Source organism: Cyrtonyx montezumae, unplaced genomic scaffold, assembly GCF_038088225.1.
Source record: "Cyrtonyx montezumae isolate F1298 unplaced genomic scaffold, pur_monq_1.0 scaffold_3, whole genome shotgun sequence".
Lineage (NCBI taxonomy): Eukaryota > Metazoa > Chordata > Aves > Galliformes > Odontophoridae > Cyrtonyx > Cyrtonyx montezumae.
The window spans coordinates 155773366-155796493 of record NW_027072034.1 but is presented as its reverse complement, the minus strand read 5'-3'; the positions used below and the strand labels follow the sequence as shown (position 1 = coordinate 155796493).

General features: G+C 40.0%; 1 protein-coding gene across 10 annotated transcripts in view; it reads left to right on the top strand.

Moving 5' to 3' along the window:
* CELF2 (CUGBP Elav-like family member 2) overlaps positions 1-23128 on the top strand; it is a 375872-nt gene that overhangs the window by 280882 nt on the left and 71862 nt on the right. For all 10 annotated transcript variants that reach the window (XM_065743745.1, XM_065743742.1, XM_065743743.1 and 7 more), the window contains one exon: positions 14947-14995. In XM_065743745.1, coding sequence (XP_065599817.1) covers positions 14947-14995 — 49 coding nt within the window. The remainder of the gene's footprint in view (positions 1-14946; positions 14996-23128) is intronic.

Genomic DNA, 23128 nt, shown 5'->3' with positions numbered 1-23128 from the left:
CATCTCAGTTGGGTAATGAACCATACAATTTAGATGCACTGTGCTTTTGTATGTGCCAAACATGGGATTAGAGGGAAAACAAGAGTTTTGTCTTCTTTGTGGTCGTTAAAAATCCTATAATACTTGCTGAAAAAACAACTGAAAGTGGATGGCTCAACTGAACCTTCTGCTCATAGCTTACTTTGGGCAATTAAATTCCGCCTAATTAAAAATACTCTTTGCAGATCCAGAAGGATAATTGATATTTTACTCATTCTCCTAAATAAATCATCATCTTCATCAACTCAGCTGGGAGAGCCACTGCTTTGTCTGCTGTTACTCTGTGGCGTGCAGAGCAATCCTTTCTCCTTTTCCAGTCTAGAAAGGAATTCTTTTGGATACAGACACCCCTTTGCAGTGCAGACACATGTTCATGTGATTGTTGTGGTAGACATCCAAAACCTTCAGGGTCACTGAAATGTGCTGTGAATTCATACCCTGAAAAGTTCAGAAGACTATCTCAATTGCAGAGCCTGTATTTCAGACTGCCAGCGTATGCATCGAGCTACCAGCACTCTCTGAGGCGGAGAGAAAGTATCATTAGTGTTATATAGCTTTTAACTGGGAAGCAGTACAGGAGTGGGCAAGGCTAAGGTTTGGCTTACTTTTGGAACAGTGCATCTTTTTATTTGCAGCTTTGCTGAAATCAGTAATGGCACTGCTTTTAGAATATAGCCTGAATGTCTTCAAAAGCTGAGAGAAGCAGTCATTGAAAAACATGCCACCATAACTCTGTCTATTCACAGAAGCCTCTTTCTGCTGCATTGTGCCAGCAAAGTTAAAAAGGCAAAAACTGCAAAAGAGAAAAACACTGGACTAAACAGGGACTTAAGCAGCGGTAAACAAAATGTAGTTTCCTTTGTGGTTGATTTTTATCCAGCTGCAGCCAAATATCAAAGTGATATCAAAGGAAAGATACCCATTAATTAATTCAGACTGACTTCACAAAGCAAGCTGGAGCTTTTGCTGATATCTGATTCTGACAACTTCCTAATCTTCACAAGTTGTCATTAAGAGTGGCATTAAAGCAGTCTGCAGTCAATCCCCACTCTCGCCCTATTGTAGCTGGGAGATGGGCTATCTCTCGGCGCAGGAGGGGGGCAGGATATGCAAGCGAGGGTTAGAATAAGCAACTTTGCCTCTTTGCAAATGGAATTTGCAATGTACCAGGGAATCTCATGAATACATTGCCTCTGTCATTCATGCTAGGAACACTCACCCAGCTCCTCTTGCAAACCATACAAGAATCTGTTGCAGTGAATGGAAATTTTCACTTCTGAAGGAGAAACATGGGGGGAAAAAATAGAAAGAAAGAGAAGAAAGGAGCTCATGTTTAAAAGGAATAATTGGAAGTCTGTAACGATTTTTTTAAAAGTATGAATAGAGCCTTATCATTGATTTCAAGACAGAGAACATAGTGAGTTGTAGAAAATAAGATTGAGGAGAATAAGACACTAATCAGAGGATAAGATTAGTTTTTAACTAAGAACTGAAAGGCAGGTACCTCCATAAGTGAAGCTTGTAATGCCACCGTGAAAATAAACAAAACACTCTGGTGTTCCTTACTGCTGCCAGCAGCTCTCCGTGGGATTACAGCCTCCTGTCGAGACTGGAGGTACGTGATACCTTTGTATTTCCATTCAGCTGTGAATGGCTCAAATGACTGAACGTGGTTTGTGTTCTAGACCATCACTTGAGCAAGTATCCACCAGACAGCGACTAATACTATTTTGTGGCCGATTCATGACAATACCTTAGAGGAAAATGTGCTGTGTTATTATACTGTATATTCATTTCAAATACTGCAAGAGAAACAGAGAGGATAAATGCTGCTGTGGGAGTATGTTGCCAAGTATCCCCAGCAGTGTGAATGTTTCGGTGCATTTATTTCCTTCAGGGCCAAGTGTTTGTACTGCCCAAATGCCAGTGACAAATGGGAATTATTTTTGATTGTACACAGAATTGAGGATTTGCAGTCATAAGAGGTAAAATAAAACTTAGATCAAGTATCAGGAAAAACAGTGTCTTTTCAATTAAAGTAATCTAAAGGAAACAAAGTTAATTCCCAGTCCTTAGAGGCATTTGGTATAGGGAAAAAATAGAAAATATATGATAGGCAATAATCCTATACTGGCATTAAGTCGTTTCAGACGAGTTATTGGTTTTTTTTCATTTCTAATTTCTACAATTGCTAAGAAGTGAAAGAAATTGCTGTGCTTGTCTTGATATAGTATGCTCCTGTTTGTTCAAAAATGTATGATTAATCAAAGAGCGCAATTGGTAACTAAGAACTACAGTCAGTTTAATTGTTGTGCTTACATACTGATGTCTGGAGAGCTCTGTGGGGTTGCTCAAGCAAGCATATCCCTTGCCTTTAGTGACCCCATCTATTTTGCAAAGAAAACATGGGTTGATCCCAGTTTAGAAGGGGCACGATAGCTAACATGTCTTCCTCCCTTTTGACATGAGAACCAAAAATAGACGGTGTGACTTGGTGAATATTTCCCTTTTGCATCCAAGCCATCTTCCCCTCTGCTTTCATTGCCCTCTGCTATTTCATCAAGCCACAACAGCCCTTGGGCTGAATTTGCCCAGTTCAGAAGAAAATAGATTAGACTCAGGAACTGGGAGTTTAGTATTCCCAGTAGCTCAAAACGCAGCCTCTGGAGCAGATAGGCTGAATGATGTAAGAGCTTTTAGCTCAGTTGGGTTTACCAGAGGACCTCCCCAATAGCTCTCCTTGGACTACAGCTGTTCCACCTGAAGCCATCACTGCAAAGAGATTTCTTTGACCTTCAGGCAAATTGTGCTTGAAGATGTTTCTCCTGGGGCATAATGCAGAGAAAACTTCTAATTGAGTAGGCAAGCAGTATGAAGAACAAGTAAGGAAAGACAGCTTTTCACGTGCTGACATTTACAGTCACCAAATGAAGCATGTTGGTGTTTTTTTTTCAAGGGAATCAGGGGCCCAGTCTCTGGAAAAATATATTAAGGTTCATATTCAGGGTGAGGTGCTAATATAGAACATTGCAAATGGGTGGAGGCAGGTTGATTTTGGCCTTATTGTTCCTGATACTGTCGCTTTTACTAATGAAAACTTAATCACAGCTCTGTCCAAACGGCACAGCCAGCTGGAACTGACTCATTCTTCAAAAATATATGTTTCAGCTAATGTTGCCCATTTAATTTTTTGTTTAACTTCCCAAGCACATATTGAAAGAAATATTTAAATGCGTTATAATTCCTTAAAATTAGTCATACAAGTACATAATGTATGTTTAATATTGGTAAAATATACTGTCTTTACACCAAAGAAAGTACTGGCAAAATGCATTATGTGTATAGATGCTGAGAAATTGGAGAGAGCAAGTTCATACAAAGAGTGGTTCAAAACTACATTGTTACAGAGCGTTTTTACTGCTGTTTGTAATTGTACATACATACACCACTGGATATTGGTATTTTCACATGGATGGCGTGTGCCCTTGCAGCTGGAGACTGCAAAAACGTTCTGTTTTCATATGCGGATAAAATACTGAGCTATCTCTTTCAGTCATTCTCCACAGCCAGATTACTTCACCACTGCTGAGTACTGGCATAACATTGACAGCTTTTATTTGGATGCTGATACCAAATAGTTGTGGAAAATTCCTGTAACTTCAGCTCATGGACAACTTAAATAGAATTTATGAGCCATGTCCTCATTTGGCATAAAGTATTATGGCTCCACTGGTTTAACAATAAAGCTCTACTATTTACCCAGCTGATCTCAGTCAGGAAAGCAGGATTTTTGACATCTTCATTCAGAATCCCTTTTCTACCTGAATGTTTTGGCTGTTCTCCATAATATTTAAATAGACATGCTTGTTCACAAGTAGTTAGAGGCCCATAGCTGACCTTCGAAGAATCTTGTATTAGTTTGTGTTTGGTAGCAGGGAGGAATTTTACCAATTGGCTGACTGCTGGAGAGGTGAGAGTTGTGAATAAAGAAATGTATTCTGGACTCAGAACTACCCTGCACCTTTTCTAAATCAAAACTGCAGCAGCACCACATCATCGGTGCCAACTCTTTCTGTAAATTGTACCCTTTGCTCTAATTTAAAAGGTAGTATTTCAATGGATGTTATAATTCAGATCCTTTGGGGGCTTATTTTAGACCTACCTCAATCATACTTTTTAACTATAAGATATTCTCGCTGTTACATTGTACTGCAAATATGAAAGCTTTCCAGCAAGCATTTTAAAAAGCTTTACATAAAAAATCCCATAGCCTAGAATTTGAGTTTTATACCAAATAATAGACTCAAGTTTCTATCAGAAGAAGAAACCAAGTGCGTTGTTGGATCAAGGTGACCTTATATGCTGGAGAAAGAGTCAGGCTGAAGATATACTTCTTAAATGAACAGAAAAATCTGTGATGTGAAACTGGGGGAGCAGTAAAAGCTGATTTCACTCTTGTTGAATGAAAGCCAAAAATTGAGAAGATAACTGGAGATGAGATAGCGTTGTGAAAGAAATGGTGGAGCCCCTGGGTTTGCTTTGCTTTCCTGCTTTTCTGAAATGCTGCTGTCGCTGGTCATTCCCTTTAAAGGGTTATTTCCTGAATTTCATCTTGGCAAAGGTAGAGGATATTGCTGAGCATAATCACATGGTGTTTTCCCAGAGCATAGTGCACAGAGGAGACAGTACATACAAAGTACAGAACAGCATAAATCTTAAAATAACACTTCTGCAAAACAAGTGTTTAATATCCTGGTAGCTATGCTCTCATTCACAGCTGAGTTTGTGTTTTGCTTTACAAAAGATACTGCATGTTTTTAAAAACCTTTCATTTAAACTAAATTTTCTCATGGTCATCAGTAACCTAAAAGAGAATCTATTTCATTTCAACTCTGTCTGGGATTGCATTTTCTGGGAGAAAGGAGAAGGGGGAAGAAGTTATTTTTGTTTTCTTGATAATTCTCTAGATGTCATTCTAGATGTTTACGTGGAATCAGAAAGATTTATGTGGAAAGAGTGAGTTTACATGTGGACCAGGCTCAAACGTTAGCACCCTAAAATGGTGTTCACAGCCTGAGCTGCTTGAAGGTTCCAATTCGGCAGCAGGAAATGTTTTCTAAAGATGGAAATTTGGAAAGTTGAAATTGAAAGCCTGTGGCAACATCATCTTGAGTCTTCAAAGATACTGAAGTCATAACCACAAAGAGCAAATGTCCCTGAGCAATAGGAGCCAGTGCATCCTAAGCAGAGGATTTGACTTGTGCTAGGGGAAAAGAAGTGAAGTGTGCCTCTCCAGACCACTCAAGGAAGCAGAAGCTTCTGCCATGCTGCCTCCCCATGTAACTGAGGGGCCTCTGTGTCATTCCCATTCAGAGTCTGGGAGGTGATGAGCTAATAGGTACCATGCTTTGGCTTTGTTTTGGTTCTATTTTCCAAATACTAATACTGGTGAGTGGAGGTGTGTTTCTCTTAGGTTTTAAGGAAAAATACTTCTTTTTAAGTCTCAGCCTCCTGTTGGCTTCTAGAAGACTTGCCAAAACCTGAATTAGGAAGATGGAAGAAAGTACGACTGCAGAACACTTGAGTCATGTCCAGTGAGACGCTGACTTTAAGACTTGGGTCATTCTGGGAACTGAGTCCTGACGTCTTAAGTCATGCTGGGCAAATCCACACAACACAGTGCAAAGCAGCACTAGTTATTAACTCAAATCCCCAAACTGTGAAGGCTTGGCTAGTTTGTGGTTCTCCCAGCTATCCTGGAACACTGCTTCAGGATCTTATGTTACTTCTTGGGCAGAATATCTGGAGAGTAGCACTGTAAAAATAATACACGCACAAATTATACCTGCTCATCACTGCCTTACCTACACTTCATCATAAAACTGCAAGATTTTGTTTTCAGAGACTTCACTTTAAGCACAGAATAACTCTAAGTGAATCACATATAGCCTCTGCCTTTTTTTCCCCCCGTCATCTTCCTTTCTGCTAGAAGGAGATAGCAGCAGTAAACACCTCACAGTTGTGTTAGGAGGAAATATCAATTAGAGCGTGAGGAGCTCGGGCTCTGATGCTGTGAGGCCAGCATGGCTGCATCCCTTCATTCTAGTCCTCACTAAGCCACGCTGCACGGCTCCAGGCAAACCACTGCTTCACTGTGCTTCATTTCCTGCTCCAAAACATGGACAGCAATTTGGCTTCTCACAGTTACCTTGGATCGGTGTTAAAACTCAGTCAAATAATGTCGTGGAGATGCTTTGTTATCTTCTTATGCCTTGTCGTTTTAATGCAGAGGAAAAAAAAATGCTGGCATGCAAACTTCAATTGGCAAAATGTCAACAAAAGTTATTGCTGCTGCAGATGAGATGGATAACTCTTGCTGTTAAAATAATATCTGGTGTTTTGCTCAGATGTTTAATGGGTTTGCTTTTTAAGCATGGATGATGCAAAATGTCCCCAGGGCATTATTCCAAACAAGATGTAGAATCCCACTTAATGTCTATTTTTAGGATTGAATAGGTTCTGTAAAGGCTCATTTGTTTGAAGAAAAGATAGTTAATCACTCTGGTTTGCATGTGATTTTGAAGAGAGAAATTTTGTCATACCTCCCCTTCCTTATCTCCACTCCACTTGACTTGTATGTGTCCTGCAATTGTTGCCATTTGTGTGAGTGGCAAGAAATAAAGGAATTAAATAAATGGATTAGAACTGCTAACTGTGCAACAGTAGTTATCTGTACATTACAAAGTTAAGTTGTCACTTCTAAGACTGCCAACTTATTCATTTCTGTATGTGGTTAAATTTTTCTAAAAAGACATCATTACGGGCTAATTAGTAAACTTAAGGGAGGAGCAGCAGCAGTAGGATGCAGAGGTGACTGTGGAAACAATTGTTAGAATATTATTATTTTAAAGTGCAGCATTGGTTTTTACTCTCTTGAGCTAACATGCAGTTTAACTTGAATGTGAAAAATGGAATGTGGTTGATTGCAAATGACTGGCTTGGAAAAATTCCAAAAGTTATTGAATTTCAGCAGTTTCACTGTTCTCCTGGAAAAGGAACAACTTGTTTGAAGCAGGCTATATGCTTGTTTCTGTGCTCTAAACAGAAAATAATGATGTTGTGTGTTACTTCATGAGCTATATTTGGCACCCAACAGCAATATTCATTTTGTCCTGCTTCTCTTCATCCCAAACTTCCTCCCTCTACTTCTCCTTCTCTCTAAAATGCACACACATATATATGTCTGACAATAGTCTAGGAGACCAAATTCTACAACTAAAATCATGTAAATATCCAACAAGACTTAAATCCTTTAAATTGGAATTTATAGAAGAATGACAGCAAACAATCTTTGAGCTACGCCTTTGCTCAGATTTTTACATCTACTGCTTTGCATTTGTTTGTTAGACTGTATGTGATGCATGCACATTTAAGCTCCTTCTGCACATGAATAAACTAAGGCAAATGATATAAAATGGTACTGGGAATCTGAAGTCCATCTTTGCATTGGTCTCAGTGACAGTTAACAGTTTCCTACCCAATGCGTGGGCATGTCTGGGAGAGTAATGTGGGCTGGGCACTGTTCCCTGTAGGCACTGTGGGCAAGGGCATCCTACTTTGAGAGGAAGGAGAGTTATAGCTGTGCAAATACAAGCTGTGTCACACCACTTCTCTTAAGAGCCAGAGAGCAGTCCCTTGCCTCTTTTATTCAGTAGAATTTATTTGGCCTAAGAGACTGTCCCCAGTTCCTGGAGAAACCCCTGAAGCTGTAGGCAGATATTGACTGTGTAATTCAAGTTAGTTTGACCCTAGAGAAGTCATTCTAAACAGTTCTCTGTGATAGGAAAATACACCTCTTTCACTTCTGGGAAACTTGTGAGTCACAAGGCTTTAAAGAAGCAAAACAAGTTTCTGTTGAAGTGATGTGAAAAATAAGCTCAAGAATTCCTCCAAAAGAACCCTTCTGAGAAACTTGGGAGCTAAGAGCTAAAATGGTGGGCTGGGAGGCCAGGGTGTCTGCACATAGTAATCCAGAAAGACAAAGACACTGAAAATTATTTAATTCTCTGGTGATGTGAACCATTTTCCCTTTTCCCCTGTCTGTTAGTAGGTTCATAGTTTCCTTTCTAACCTCCAAACTTGGTGAAGGTGTTCAGAAAAGTGTCCGGTAGAGATTAGGCTTCTCAGTTTCCTTGCACTATTGGTCTAATTCCACTGTATGCACTAAGTGGATCAGCCTAGAGAAGGTTTTATACTCATTCCCAGTCTAGAGTTAGGCAAAGCACAGTTTCCCAGTCCTCTTACATTCTGGTGCCTCTTCAGTCACTTTACTTTCCCTGTGCTCTTAGCTTGTCTCTACTGATCCTTACTATTTTCTTCAGCATTCATTTTCCTACTGTTTCCAAGAAGTCCATATATCTATTATTATTCCCCCAAGAAGAATGTTAGGGTCCTATTAAGGTCTGACATCTCTCCCCCAGTCTCTCCTATCATTCTTTAATTCTGAAATGTGTAAAATATGAAGAAAGTCCCCTTTGGCTCCAGCAATGATTGATGATAGCAAGAATCAAGTCCCAAAGTGATAGAAATGACAAGTTGCATGCAAGTTGTCATCATTTAATCCTGTTGCAGTTTGTATGATTTGGATGAAATCATCCAAGCACTTCAAATTTACTGTCAGCCTGGGAGAAGGTTGAGCTTGTGTTGTGTCTGTGGTCTGTGAGGGTGCCAGGTAAGGGAAAAACTGAGCTAGGTACTGCTAGACACATATGCCCATAGCAGATAGCAGAGAAGAGAGGGAAGGGACAGATCTGAAGAGTCCTAACAGCTCCAGAAATCTGCAGGCCACTTTAAGGGGTTGTAGAAAAACAACAAGAGGAATTATAAGACAGCTCCAGTGTGGAATCATGGATGACATACTCCCCACGCACTCCCTAAGCTCCCTTGGTGTTCAAAGGACTTTTAAGTAATGGCATCTGAGTGAACTCCTAAGGCACTGGTAAAGGAACAGGCAGGTTTATGTTTGTCCAGAGTCCTTTCTTGACCAGAGCTTTTCTTCCTTTGAGGCACCAGGAATGATGTAAGCTACCTGAGGCCTGTGCAGTCTGCTGTGGCAGGAACAGAGAATCAAATCTGCTAATAGGTGCACTAATCACGCATGAAGGTGTTGTTTCAATCGATCATAAAATAATGATTTTTCATAGTCAAATTACATGGCCAGATTTTCTGAGGATACTCAAATTTCGGACTCAACGTGGCTGCAGCAAACTGAGCCCATTGGTTCCTTTTCTTTCACTTAAAGGTGTTTCCTGATTTCAGATCACCACCGTCCAATGTAAGAGAACCATATTCACACATGTAACAAAATACTTCTTACTACATCAACTGCAGGTCATTTAAAAGTGTTGACTTCCTTGACAAACCTCAGCTGTGTCGCATAAAGTGCTGTTCACAGGGAACCTTTAGCCTACCTAAAACATCTGAGTGCCCATTTCCCCTTATAAAATGAGTGGAAAGCAGGTGTCCATCTAAGCATACTGACAACTGGAAAATAATATTTAGGCATTCTCTAGTAAGATGGTGGTAGCTCAGTCCATGCCAGTGATGGCTCTTCCTGGGCAGAATTCTTCCCAACACACTCCAAGAGCTTGGTGCTTGAGATTGCACCTGATTCTCAACAACTCCTGAATAAATAAAAGGAACTGTAAGCTGATGTTGTTGTGCAACGTGAAAGCACACAATAGTAATCACAGCTAATGACTCTGCTAAATGCTAGGCTGCACACACCTCCTTGTTTGGTGTTTGTTTTGTATACAGAAGGTAACATCGGCTGAATAACGAGGATGCCAAGTTACAGATGGGGTTGTGGAATCATATTTGACAGCCGATTAGAGTAATCTGACAGAAATGATGACTTAATCACCACGACAGACTCCAAATTCCCAGATAGAATTCCACCCAGGTTAATCTAATTTCCTTGCAATATTTTTGCCAGAAATAGACTCTTAGCTGGTTTGTTTTCTCCCATGCAGATGTCACATGATTTTGACAAGAATGCAAATAGGTAGCATTATTATTGTTGAAAAGATGATGGTGAGGCTCTAAAGCTGGAGAGGATCCATACCTTTGTGTGGTTTTTGGTCTGCTCTGTTGTGATTTTTTCTCTGATGAAGTTACATTTACATACAGTGATATGTATTCAGGAAGAGAGGGAGAAAAAAAGTCTTCAGTTGTAGTTGTAGCCCATGGATGGATCCAGTTGCTACACTGACCATTGCCAGTGGGTGGATTAGGTTTTTTGTTGAATTTCATGTTTTTCAACTTTTTCTTTCCCATTTTGATTACCCCATGAACCATACCAACATCCCTGTTTGCAATGAGCCCAAGCAGCAGTCGTGACATATGTGGCCTTGGGCTTTGCATGACCTCCACTACAGGCCATGGCAGGGCTAACATGGAGCCTCTCACTGCTGGTGTCACCTCAAGGCAGTGCCAGCCTAGGGCAATGCATCTGCCCACTCTGTTGTGAAACAGGGCTGAGGAAAGCTGGGCTGTGCTGTTCCTGGCTGTATGACCGCATCCAGTAGAGCTCTCTAACACGTTGCCAAGGAGGGATTGTTCCTTACAGCCTGTTCTCTAGTCGGGTTGTTATAGCCCTGTGCACAGTGCTTGCTGGGGAGGCTGGCCACTGTCAGAAGGAACTTGCCTGAGCACTCTGCTTTTCTCTTTCACTGTAGGGTCTGAGTGCAGAGTAATGTTAATGTCTATTAAAGAGTTTGCTGCAGTTAGTTTTCTCACTTTTTCCTACTTGCTAATTATAAATATGCACTCTCACATATTATATTCTTATAAGCAAAGCTTCCTTCAAGCACAGGAATAAAAAAAACCACTTCCTGTTGTGGTTTTTTGTTTTGTTTTGTTTTGTTTTTTGTATGAAAACATGACACACTGAGAAACCACTTACCTTGAGATCCATAAGTGTACAGCTTTGTGATGTATAGCTACAATAACAGCTTTCTGATAAGACATGAAATCCTTCATTTCAGTAGATGACATGATTCTAGTGGGTGGCATCTAATTTGAAACAGGTTTATATCATCTATAATCTTTTGGAGGGCCAGAGGATGCACAGCTATTTTATTATTTTATAGCCTACAGTTATACAAGCAAGATATAAAATACACAGATTATTTTCTCTTTTGCTCATTGTAGAGTGATAGGATAGCATCCTTTCACCTTCTGTTTCTGCTCCTTTAATTTTCTTATTTACTGCACACCTTGTGACTTTTTTCTTTTCTTTTCTTTTCTTTTCTTTTCTTTTCTTTTCTTTTCTTTTCTTTTCTTTTCTTTTCTTTTCTTTTCTTTTCTTTTCTTTTCTTTTCTTTTCTTTTCTTTTCTTTTCTCTCCTCTCCTCTCCTCTCCTCTCCTCTCCTCTCCTCTCCTCTCCTCTCCTCTCCTCTCCTCTCCTCTCCTCTCCTCTCCTCTCCTCTCCTCTCCTCTCCTCTCCTCTCCTCTCCTCTCCTCTCCTCTCCTCTCCTCTCCTCTCCTCTCCTCTCCTCTCCTCTCCTCTCCTCTCCTCTCCTCTCCTCTCCTCTCCTCTCCTCTCCTCTCCTCTCCTCTCCTCTCCTCTCCTCTCCTCTCCTCTCCTCTCCTCTCCTCTCCTCTCTTCTCCTTCTCTTTTCCTTTCTTCCCTTCCCTTCCCTTCCCTTCCCTTCCCTTCCCTTCCCTTCCCTTCCCTTCCCTTCCCTTCCCTTCCCTTCCCTTCCCTTCCCTTCCCTTCCCTTCCCTTCCCTTCCCTTCCCTTCCCTTCCCTTCCCTTCCCTTCCCTTCCCTTCCCTTCCCTTCCCTTCCCTTCCCTTCCCTTCCCTTCCCTTCCCTTCCCTTCCCTTCCCTTCCCTTCCCTTCCCTTCCCTTCCCTTCCCTTCCCTTCCCTTCCCTTCCCTTCCCTTCCCTTCCTTTCCTTTCCTTTTTTCTTCTTTAGTTTTGTCTTTCTTTTCTCTTCATTTTTCTTTTCTCTCTTTTTTTTTCTTTTCTCTACACCTACCTTTAAATATTTTATGGGTAGGGAGCTTATAATATGTATTGTCACGGCACTTGTCTCTAGAGGTCAGCAATGAGTTCAATAATGAGATGCGAACCAGTGACTCTGTAAAACCCATTTCAGGTTATAAATGGCATGTTTTATTGAATCTAGTGTTAAAGGTTGTTAATGTATCAATTGGTGATGGTCAGGGTTAAACAAGCTTCAACACGAGCCCTCTCATGTTATCAAACTGTCAGTAACATATTTTTCCACCTTCTTTACTGAAGCCATGTTTGTGTATCGCATCCATTTTACCATGGGTATTCTGCAGTTTAAACCCTTCAGGCCTGATCTGAATCTTTTATTAGTTTTGCACTGATATAATTCTGTTAGGCACAGTGGCATTCCTCCTGATATGAGAATTTGGACCATGGGTTTTCAGCAGGAACCTCTGAAATCAAGTCAACACCCAGTTGAAACATCTTGTTAAATCCTTCTTCTTTCTTTGCAAACATAACAGCTTACTGATTTAATGAACTTGAAGTAATTTTGCAAATCAGAAGAGGATAATTTCTGATGTGGTAACTGTGTTTGCTAGGTAACAGTGATCTTTGCATAGTAACTGCTGTACTGCAGAAATTACCTGTATACATGAATTTGGTCCAAGATCAGGTGGTTCGAAAAGCAAAAGATTTTAGCATTGTTAAAATTGCCTTTATTCAAAGTACATCTACTTAGGGGCATGAAATGCAGGTAGGCAAAGAGATAGATTTCTCTGCCTCTCTAAGGCCTGGATTTTGGTGGATTTTTTTCTACAACTTGTATATTCCCAAATTTACAATGAACTAAGAAGTTATGTTTCTAGTAGTCAGTGGAAATTATCCTACATCCTTCTGGGCCTCTAGTATCAGGAGGCATATCTGTCTACCTCATTTTAAATTTATTGGCTGCTCTTAATTGCATCTTCTTACATGCATCTGAACAACTCCATTTTTTTTTCCTTGATTTCTTCAACTTTCCATGGCTCTGCAGGAACGTACCTACAGTGGCCTCACTGGAGCAAGTGGCACTTTTTTGTCTTTCAGCCTCAGTGGACGTAGTGCATCACATTCCATGAATTTAAGGTCTCCTGCAGTGCTCAGCATGTTGCTGATGCCAGTATAAATGTTAGGCACTAGTTAAAGCTAGAGTACAATCTAAGTTCCCTTTTTTCTGTACATTAAATCAAATAAGACTGGTGGCAGACAAGTGCAGGGCTATTTAAGTCCATTTGGGAAACAAATGATTCAAGGAGAGCAGAACTGTTAAAATTGAAGCAAATTTATGCATCCTGGTGACTACATCAACCTCGTGGTTTTGCCTTTTCCTTAGGGCACAGTAAGGAGTTTCGCAAGCAGTTGATTTGTAGGGCCAGAGAGCATTATGGATTTTGAATACATCTTACAGAGATATTCACAGTAATATTTTATGTTTACTAGAGAATCTGGCAACTGTGTCCCTGGAGGTTAAGTGACTCCACCAAAAGCTATAAGGATGTGGTTTTCTTTTGTGCTTTGAAAGTGCATTTGATATTAGTGCGTGGATGCTCATGCTTAGCTATTTTTGTTTTCCAACATCAAGTTTGTCATCATAGCCTTTTATAAAAAATACCAAATTGCCACTGACATTTTCAGGCAATGCTCAGCTTTACTTCACTGATGGATCTTAAAAAAGCAGAAGGAGCATAGATTTTTTACGTGCTTAGGAGAATTGAGAATGGAGAATTGCTGAAGAGAGAAAAAACAGCAGCCCCACTACTGACTTAAGTTTTGTGCAGTCAAAGACTAGCAATTCAGTAGAGCCCTGTGGGAGAAAGTAAGAGTTGGGTTTTTTCCAAGCCTGACCATTTCCCATGTTGAAACACAATGCAGGATCCATTCTGAAGGCATTTGAGAAACTATAACAAATTTTCCCTGAATCCATCACACTGGACACATGGCTATAACCAGTGTTCAGTAGCCCTCTAATCAGGGCTCTGTTGTGGCATCAGTGTCACTGAAATAACAGAAAACACTATTGGTGGAAAGACTCTTGGAGTTGAAGGTAGGGGGAAGCCTAAGTTAGCAATGAGAGCAAAAGAAACAGCATGTCAAGTGTGTGAAGATAGGATGTCATATGAGATGTACAACATAGCACACTATGCAAGGGAACTGATTTCATTTACAGTATGAAGGAGACGGAGGAAAAGATTGAAAAGAAAGAAGTGTTAGGATTTTCTATGTTGGTTTTTTTTTTAGTCAAAATTGTACTGTGTTGTGATGGAAGCTTTGTCAGTGAATGTATAATGTACTCTAAAAAATAAAAATAAAAAGAGAGAGAAAGATACTACACAGTAATAGGAAGCTATTATAAGAGATACAAGCCTTTCTCTTCAGTCCTGAAAGAATCAGCACGTGTTTTTTTAATTACATGCAGAGTTCATTTGTCAAGCTAAACTCCTCAGAGTACGTTTGGAATACTTGCTAGCTCTTCAGTTACTTGAAAATTGCATCTCAGCCTCAGCAGTGGCTGAGCTTAAGAAAAAAGTTGGTAAAACAGAAACCAAGCGTGCCATAAACTAATGAGGACTGTAACTTTAGAGGTCTTCTGAAACTAGATACAACAAATTAAAGTTTTATATGAGTCCTGTGGGCCCAATGATCTATTTTTTTTAATCTTCCTCATTATAAAATGCTCCTTTACCATTTTTTTTTCTTAAAGGCCTATTATATGGTGTTATTTTGAATTTATACCATTGTAATGTGCTTAATATTGACCATGTATCCTTTTAGCCCCTCATTAAAACCATGATTCTTGATTTTTATGACTATCCAACCTGCCTTACTCTTTTTCATTTTTGTTTTTAGATGCATCATCCTATTCAGATGAAACCCGCAGATAGTGAAAAGTCCAATGGTATGTGCTTAATTTATTTTTACATAATTGTGTCTCTCTTTTCACTAAAGAAAACATAATGTGAGAGTTTTTGCTTTACTCCTTGTATGTTGAAAATTATATGAGGCTACATCTGACAGATCAGAAAAAATCTGTTTTCAACTCCCATTAATCTTCCGCTTTAAAGAAGGAAGGAAATGTTCTGAAAAACAGTCTCTATTTGTATCTGCTGTATGTTGTGGCCTACCATGCTACAGACTTCTTTCACTTGTGTTCTCCTGGCAGTGAAGTGATCCAAAAGTACCTGATATCGGTGAGATGGAGATGAAATTTTAATAGTGAAAAGGAAAAAGAAAAAAGAACAAAAACCATTCCCATTTTATTAAACAATATAAGCAACTAATGGACCTTAAATGTTTGCCTAAGCCTACTTTTTATAGAATGATGCTGTTCTGAATATGAACCAAATTTAGGTTTTAATGATATGCTTAGTTCTGAACTGGGAAACTCACCTTGCATCTCTGTATACTTATTCCTCACAACGATTGTAGAATGAATGCTATAATGACAGTAATATCCATTCAGAATACTGGGTTACTGCCTAAGTGGATGTATATGACATGCAAAATAGACAGCATACTAAATCTATTAAATATGCTAGGTTTGTATTCAAGGAAATAAGATAATCGGATGGTAACGCAGCCTGACTGTGTGTGATTCTTTAAAAATATATACATGTGTATATTTTGCCCCTTGATTCGTTCCTGTAATTTTCTAAAATGTATGTTAAAGATATCATCTGCCTTCTTAGATTGCAAGAGCTTCTTTTTCCCATAAGGCCCACATAATCAGAGCTGGTTCCTCCAACAGGCATCTTTGCACCTCATTAATTAGTAATCAGGGCAGAAGCCGTGCTCTTAGAGATCTACATACCTGCAAATGTAAATTATGATTGGGCTCTAAATCTCTCTGCAAGGCTTTTTTAAAGCTTCTTTTGTACTAATTGTAGTGCATCCCATTTTCAGACTTCTCTAAGGATTACAAAGTTTGGAAAGGAATTAAAACTTCATACAATGCTAGGGGTCCTATATGACACCTTTCAAAACAAAACTGGCCACAAACATGGCAGATGGAGCCATCATCTCTTTTCAAGGGAGTATTGTTCTCTTGGGTCCATAAATAGTTTTAGCAGCAATTAGTTGCTTTCTTTGAATGCTCAGAAAAGAGGCAAAGACATCTGCATGGACAGGAGGATCAAACTTTTCAGGCCTCGCTCTATCAAGTGAGATGTTTGCTGTTGGAATCAAAATGTAATTCCCTGATATTTGTTGCACTTGCAGTGGGCAAACTTTTCCTTTAGGTACAGGGACACCACGATTCTTATAACCTCTATGGATTCTTTCAAGAACAGATTTCACCTCAAGTACCTTGGCAGATTAGAAATGTAAGTGTGAATGGGTCAAAGTAAACTCCAAAGGAATTACTAGCTCAATCTTCCTAAAGAAGATTGAACATATTGACAAGGCACTGTGGGGAATTGTGCAAGTCCTGTCCTGCTCTGCAGTGCTTACAAAGCAGGGTAAATTAGCCCCTCTCTACTGCTGTTAGACTTGGGTTATCTTCGTGGTACTCCAGCCTGCACTGTGGGAATGTTATTAATCTTCAGAGTATTGTCTTGCACCTATCCCTATCTATAGTATGAAAATTGTGAGGGTTAGGAATTTTGTTTTCTTTTCGTGGCCTTCTTTCTATTTTAAGAACACATCCGCAAATGAAAGCCAAACATCACTGTCAAATTAAATACTTTTTTTAAATTTAGACTATGGGAGAGCATATATGCTTCTGGTAGGAAGCTGCTGGTTTTCAGCAGGAGATGAACTCTTTTATTGACTGGGGAAACAGAAGGCAAACTAACACCATGATGATGGGAACAGAAGCACAGCTTCTCAAAAGGACAGGGCGTAGGAGTGGGATCCATGGAGGAGGTGAGAGTTTGCAAGCTTGGAGGATGTGGAGGCCTGTTTGGCACATGTTTCTCATATGCTCCAGGCTATCCATCTGAGATATATTATCTGCCAATAGCAAAGTGATTAGCAGCACAAATCTTCAACAAGAGCGGTAAGTTCAAAGGGGAGGAGATATGCCAAGATATCTTGGTTTTCACGATCCATACTGTTTGAAGCTTTTAGGAATACTTGAAACAATTTGACTTCTGCATAATGGGGGATCCCACTGCATTTTATAGGTAAATTAGTGTTTGTCATGTTTCAAAGAGGTTAAATGAATTGTTTTCTCCAAATAACTTTGTGGAAGAGAGAGGTTGAAAACTCATTGCACTTCTGAGATACACACATTTCTGGGTGAATAGATAGATCCATTCAGCTTCCACAGGCAATAATGAGATGCCCATCATTCAGCTTACAGAGGTTTTCACAGGGAAGAATTTTCTGGGTGATAAGATGCCTCCTGCACATCCTGAATCTCTTGCAAAAAGATTGCAATGAGCATCTGAGGCCAGGAGTGCTAAGAAGAAGTGCCTCCTCATTCCTCGTCACTGTTCCTGTTTTTATTAGATCAATTTATTAACCCATACCTTAGCACAAAAGGACAAGTTTACTTTATGGAAACTGGGAGAAGAATATAAAACAAGCATCTTCTGTATGTTTGACCAAGTGCTTGAGTTTTTTCTCAGTGTTAAGACTTCATTAGCAACCTGAAGATCTATTTTCTTCTAGGTAGGATTTAGGAGACTGATAGATCCATCCAGTCATCTCTGTTCCTTCCTTGCATTCAGGAGTGAACATGGAGGATGGAAGCTCATGTATCCGAGTCATCTTTGTTCATGCAGATAAAGTAAAGCTTAATTGTTCCACTGAGCTTTTAGCAGGTAGAGTTGATGGACTTGCCTTTAGATCTAATTAGTTTATCTACCCCGGAGGATTCTGAAAAGGCTTTCCTTGTTGAGAAATGTAACACCCCTGAAAGATTTTCAGATGATAAATTTATAGTGTGTCCTGTGCTTGTAACCCATTACATCTAGTCTGACCACCTTTACATAGCTTGACCCATCTACAAAGTTTCAGTTGAGGAATAGCTACCAGAAAAAGACAGCTTCAAGATTCTATAGACTCCAACATTGCTTGATTCATCTTAACTGTTAGTCATTCACAGTACTTGGCTGCTCAAGGACATTTTTTATTTTTCAAAAGGAAAATAATATCTGCACTCTGATTTAGAAAAACACATACACACATGCTTGGCTCTTAGATGTCAGTGGCCATTCACGTGCTACTAGTTAGCAAATGCTTAAATGTCTCTTGGATTGGCAATTCAGTACTGTTAATGCTATCGGGCACATATCCTGAGGACAGAATAGTCTCAAATGTATCAACGCTTAAACACTTAAGAGAAAAATTACAAAATTTACCAATTAAAAAAAAAAAGGAAAAGAAAGACAGTGAGCTAGCTGTGTGATCTTATAATGTATTTTTATTTATTAGTGAAAACTTGAAGAAATAATTTTGAAATTCTACATGGCACAACTTTGCCAATTTGGAGGGAGTAATTAAATGCCATATGTTAGCACTAACATACAGAAAAGTTGATAATTAATGCAGGCAGCTCCAGATCCAGGTGTGACTTTGACAGATTGTGCACAAGGGTTTTTCACAGGCTTACAAGTAGGAATAAAAAGTCTGTTTTTCCCTCTTCCCTTTTGGATGAAATATATATATATATATAAGCATTTGCATATAATTAACTATTTCATTACTTGCTCAAAAGAGAAGGCAATGTGTAATAAGGGGATGGTACAACCATAGAATAGAATCATAGAATGCATTGGGTTGGAAGGGATATTAAAGATCGTCTAGTTCCAACCCCCTGTCATGGATGGGTATACCACCTGCTGCATGAGGTATATAACCGACTTTTCAGGACAGAATTTTTGGAGTTTAAGATGGAAGAAAAGTCTTGGGAGAGATTTCCTATTATTATTAAAGGATTTAATTCTTTTGTTTAATACAGGAAATAATCCCTGTTCCTTTATTCTCCTGAGTTAGCACTACTGATCTAATATAGGCTGCAAACTGTGAAATCATAGAATCATAGAATCCAAAGTTTGAAGGGACCTTTAAAGGTCATCTAGTCCAACTTCTTTGCAATGAACAGGGACATGGAGAGCTAAATCAGGTTGCCCAGGGCCTGATCCAGCCTTCCCTTGAAAGTCAGCAGGGACAGGGCATCAACCACATCTGGGGGCAACCTGTTCCAGTGTCTCACCATCCTCACTATAAAAGACTTCCTTTATATCCAACCTAAATCTACTCTCTTTAAGCTTGAAGTCATTTCCCCTTGTTCTATCACCGCAGACCCTGCTAAAGAGTTTGTCCCTTTCTTTCCTGTAGCTCCCTTGTACATATTGAAAGTCTGCTATCGGGTCACCTTGGAGCTTTCTCGTCCACAGTCTGAACAGCCCCAGCTCTTTTAGCCTGTCCTCATAGGAGAGGTGTTCCAGCCCTTGGATCATTTTTCAGGCCCTCTTCTGGACACGCTCCAACATATCCATGTCTCTCCTGTACTGATGACTCCACCTCTGGATGCAGTGATCCAGATGAGGTCTCAGCAGCACAGAGTAGAGGGGCAGGATCACCTCCCTCAACCTGCTGGCCACACTTCTGATGCAGCCCAGGGTACCATTGTCTTTCTCAACTGTGAGAGCTCACTGCTGGCTCATGTCCAACTTCCCATCCATCAGTACCCCCAGGTCTTTCTCAGCAGGGCTGCACTCAATCCTTTCATCCCCCGGCTTGTATTGGTAGTGAGGATTGCCACGACCCAGGTATAAGCTCTCTCATTTGATTTGTTGAACTTCATGAGGTACACCAAGGCCCACTGCTCAAGCCTGTCTAGGTCTCTCAGAATGGTATTCTGTCCCTCTGGTGTATTGACTGCTCCCCACAGCTTGGTGTCATCAGCAAACTTGATGAGGGTGCACTTGACCCCACTGTCAGCTGATGAAGATATTAAAGAATATCAGTCCCAGCACTGACCCCTGTAGGATACTACTCATCACTGATCTCCATCCAGACACTGAGCTGCTGACAGTTGAAATGGAGAGTGGTGAACTCATGGAAAATGCTTATTAATGGAGCAAATTGAGTAAAGCTGCTATTATTCTGCAAGTTGAATGCAGTGCTGTCAGAAGACAGGAAGCTCTGGTTTGAGAGTAGCCCCAGTGAGCAGAAGCAGGCTTTATTTCTGCCAGCTTCTGATGGCTACCATAGCTCTCTTCAAGCATATTAGCAAGAATATTGCTAGTCACCACAGAGCTAGTCTTAATGGAGTTAAGAAAGGAATTCATCTAGATTCAGAAAAATCACGCAGGATTCCTTTATTCAGAATCTCACCTCAAAGCCTGCAGAAGAATCCCACCCCAAATATAGCACTGTTAATGTCACACTAACTGCTCAGGCAGCATAGCTGACCTGCATTCATTGTGTGTCTGGATGAATCAGAGGTGAATCCCGTAATTATTTGCTCAGAATGCTCTACAGTTTCACACCTTTGTGTAACTGGAACTTCAGGCCTTGTTCACTGTCACCTTCTTACTGTTTCTACTCCATCAATACAGACCACTCAGCCATCTCATCCTACTCTCTGCTTATGGCCAGTGAGATCTACTTCACATCACCAGAGTGGTGTGAAACAGCCTGAAGGTACAAATAGGTTTCTGAGAAGATTAAAAAAATGGTGATATCAAATGCTTGCAACAAAAATTTGCATTTATTTTCAAGATTTTGAATTACTGAAACCATTCATAGTTTGGAAGTATTCCTTCTTTCCCTGAGGCCACTGCTGAGGACACGTATATGTTAGGGTCTGGAGTCAGCTGAAAGGTTACAACCCCATCTGTTGTCTATGGCAGGGGATATGCTCCCATCAAAAAAAGCCATCTAGCCTTGCTGTGAGAGGAGACTTTGGAGGAGCTGATCTCTTGACATTGGTATCAATAGATCACATTTTAGCTGAGACTAGGACTAGCAACTTTAATTTTAGTTGAGTAAAAATAGGGCAAATAGCTTCAGAAACTCTTCTCCAGGCAGCAGTGGGTAGCACCTTCCTAATCTCCGTGCTTTGTTGGGTTGCATTGACTTGACTTCACTGTACAGCCTATGGGTGCAACATAGTGTGCACAGGCAAGGCAACATGCTCAGAATACACTTGACCCATTCTTCTTGCGATCCATTTTCTGTTTTATTCTCACATCACACTTGCCAGACAGGGAAGTATTCCTGTTAGGAAGAAAGAAGAAAGATGCAGATACAAATCCTGACAGCCAGTCATATCTAGGTAAAAAAGCATTCCTTTCTCCATGTGAGAATACATAGCTTAAAAGTATGTCAGCCCAGTAATGTCAGATGTTCTATGAGATAGAGTGAAAACATGTCATTTTGATGCCGACAGTTGTCCCTTTAAGTGTTTTTTATGCTGGGCCCCTGGCCAAAACAGAATAGCAATTTTCTTAAGCTTCAGTGCTGATCAGCACTGACTAATAGCACCAAAAGCAGGGCACGTCATCATATCAATATGTTTTCTGTACTCTGAGCATTCTTTCTGAAATCTGCATTTTTGAGATGTACAGTACACGGGAGTTGGATGTTTAATTTAGTGTAAAATCACCCTGAAGCTGAAAACCTGCAAATCATCTTAGTTCAGTGGTGTATTTACGGGTTTACTAGTGATACTGAAGGAGGCTGGTGGGGAGTTAGATGTCTGTTACTCTTTGGAAAATTAAAATACAGCCTTCCCATTTGCTTTGGAGATGGAGAAGCAAAATGGGCTCCTTGGCACCCAGACAGCTTCTACTTGCTTGTAAGTCAGGGTCAAAATCTCTCATTTTTTCAGTCTCTGTGAATTTCTTTAATTTGATTATTTGTCTTTGCACCCAAGCTCAGCTCCTTACTTTGGGACCTCATTGCAGACATTTCTCCAGCTCTGCCAGAATATACTTTTAAGAGAACACTGGGGTCCAGTCGCTCTTTGAGTAGACCTGTATTGGACTTCAAGTCTAAAATCTACTCAATTTTTAATGGTGTGCATACTAGGAGACACCCAAGCAGAAGTTGAGGGATCCAAAATGCAGAACAGAGGGAAGTGCTTGTGTCTGGGCTTCCCAAAGCCCAACCTCAGTTTGTGATATGAGAAATGGTTACAAATCCCTTTCAGCCCAACTGAATCCCTTTTCTCACACCTTTTCCAGTGCCCTGGCCATACTGTGTGGCTGTTGTCAAGGGAACAGGCTGTCCAATGACCTTCCTTAAAAAGATTAGTCAAGTGAATATAGGAATTTTAAGCAGCCAACTTAGAAGCATCCTCTCACCAGCAAGTGCTGAGACTCTCTCTGTGGCTGCAAGCAAACCAATTCAGTTCCATCATCCTCAACATAATTATTTGCACTACCAATGCTAATTATGAAATTATGAATCATGTGAGAAGTTTCACTGAAAGACAGGTATAGATACATATGGATCCCAACCTACATGTCTTATTTGTAATCTCATGATTCAGCTGCTGGTCTGTGTGCACCTGGTTCATCCTGTGCATTCATCATTTGTTAGCCCTTCCTGAGAGGTTAACCTGACAGTGGAACCCCAAAGTAAAGTGTGAATGAAAACGTTAAGACCTGATGAATCTGCTGAGAAAAAAACTTCTCCTGGGTACTAAATTCACACCAATTTTCTTGCAGGATTCTTGAGTGAGAAGCTGAGATTGTAGGGACTGGTCTTTCAGATTCTGAAAAATGCACAGTCTCAGTGCTTGCTTGTATAAAAGCTACAAATACTTTTTAAATTCAGCAATTCTAAGGAAAAATTACTTCAAATACCTCTCTTGTGATCAATAAACATGAACCTCTTCTTTTTATTGTTGGAATTATTAAATGCACTTAAAAGTGTTGAAGTATAACACGAATAAATTCCTATGAAAATAGATGCAGTTTCTTCTTCCTCAGCTGCAATTTTTTCCATTTGACAGACTCGTACTAATACAAGGAGAATGGGTTGGGGAGCGGGGAAAGATTCTTCTTTTTTTTTTTTTTTGTAGGCCCAGAAATGAAAATACTTCGTTACAAAAATAATTTGCACAATAATAGAA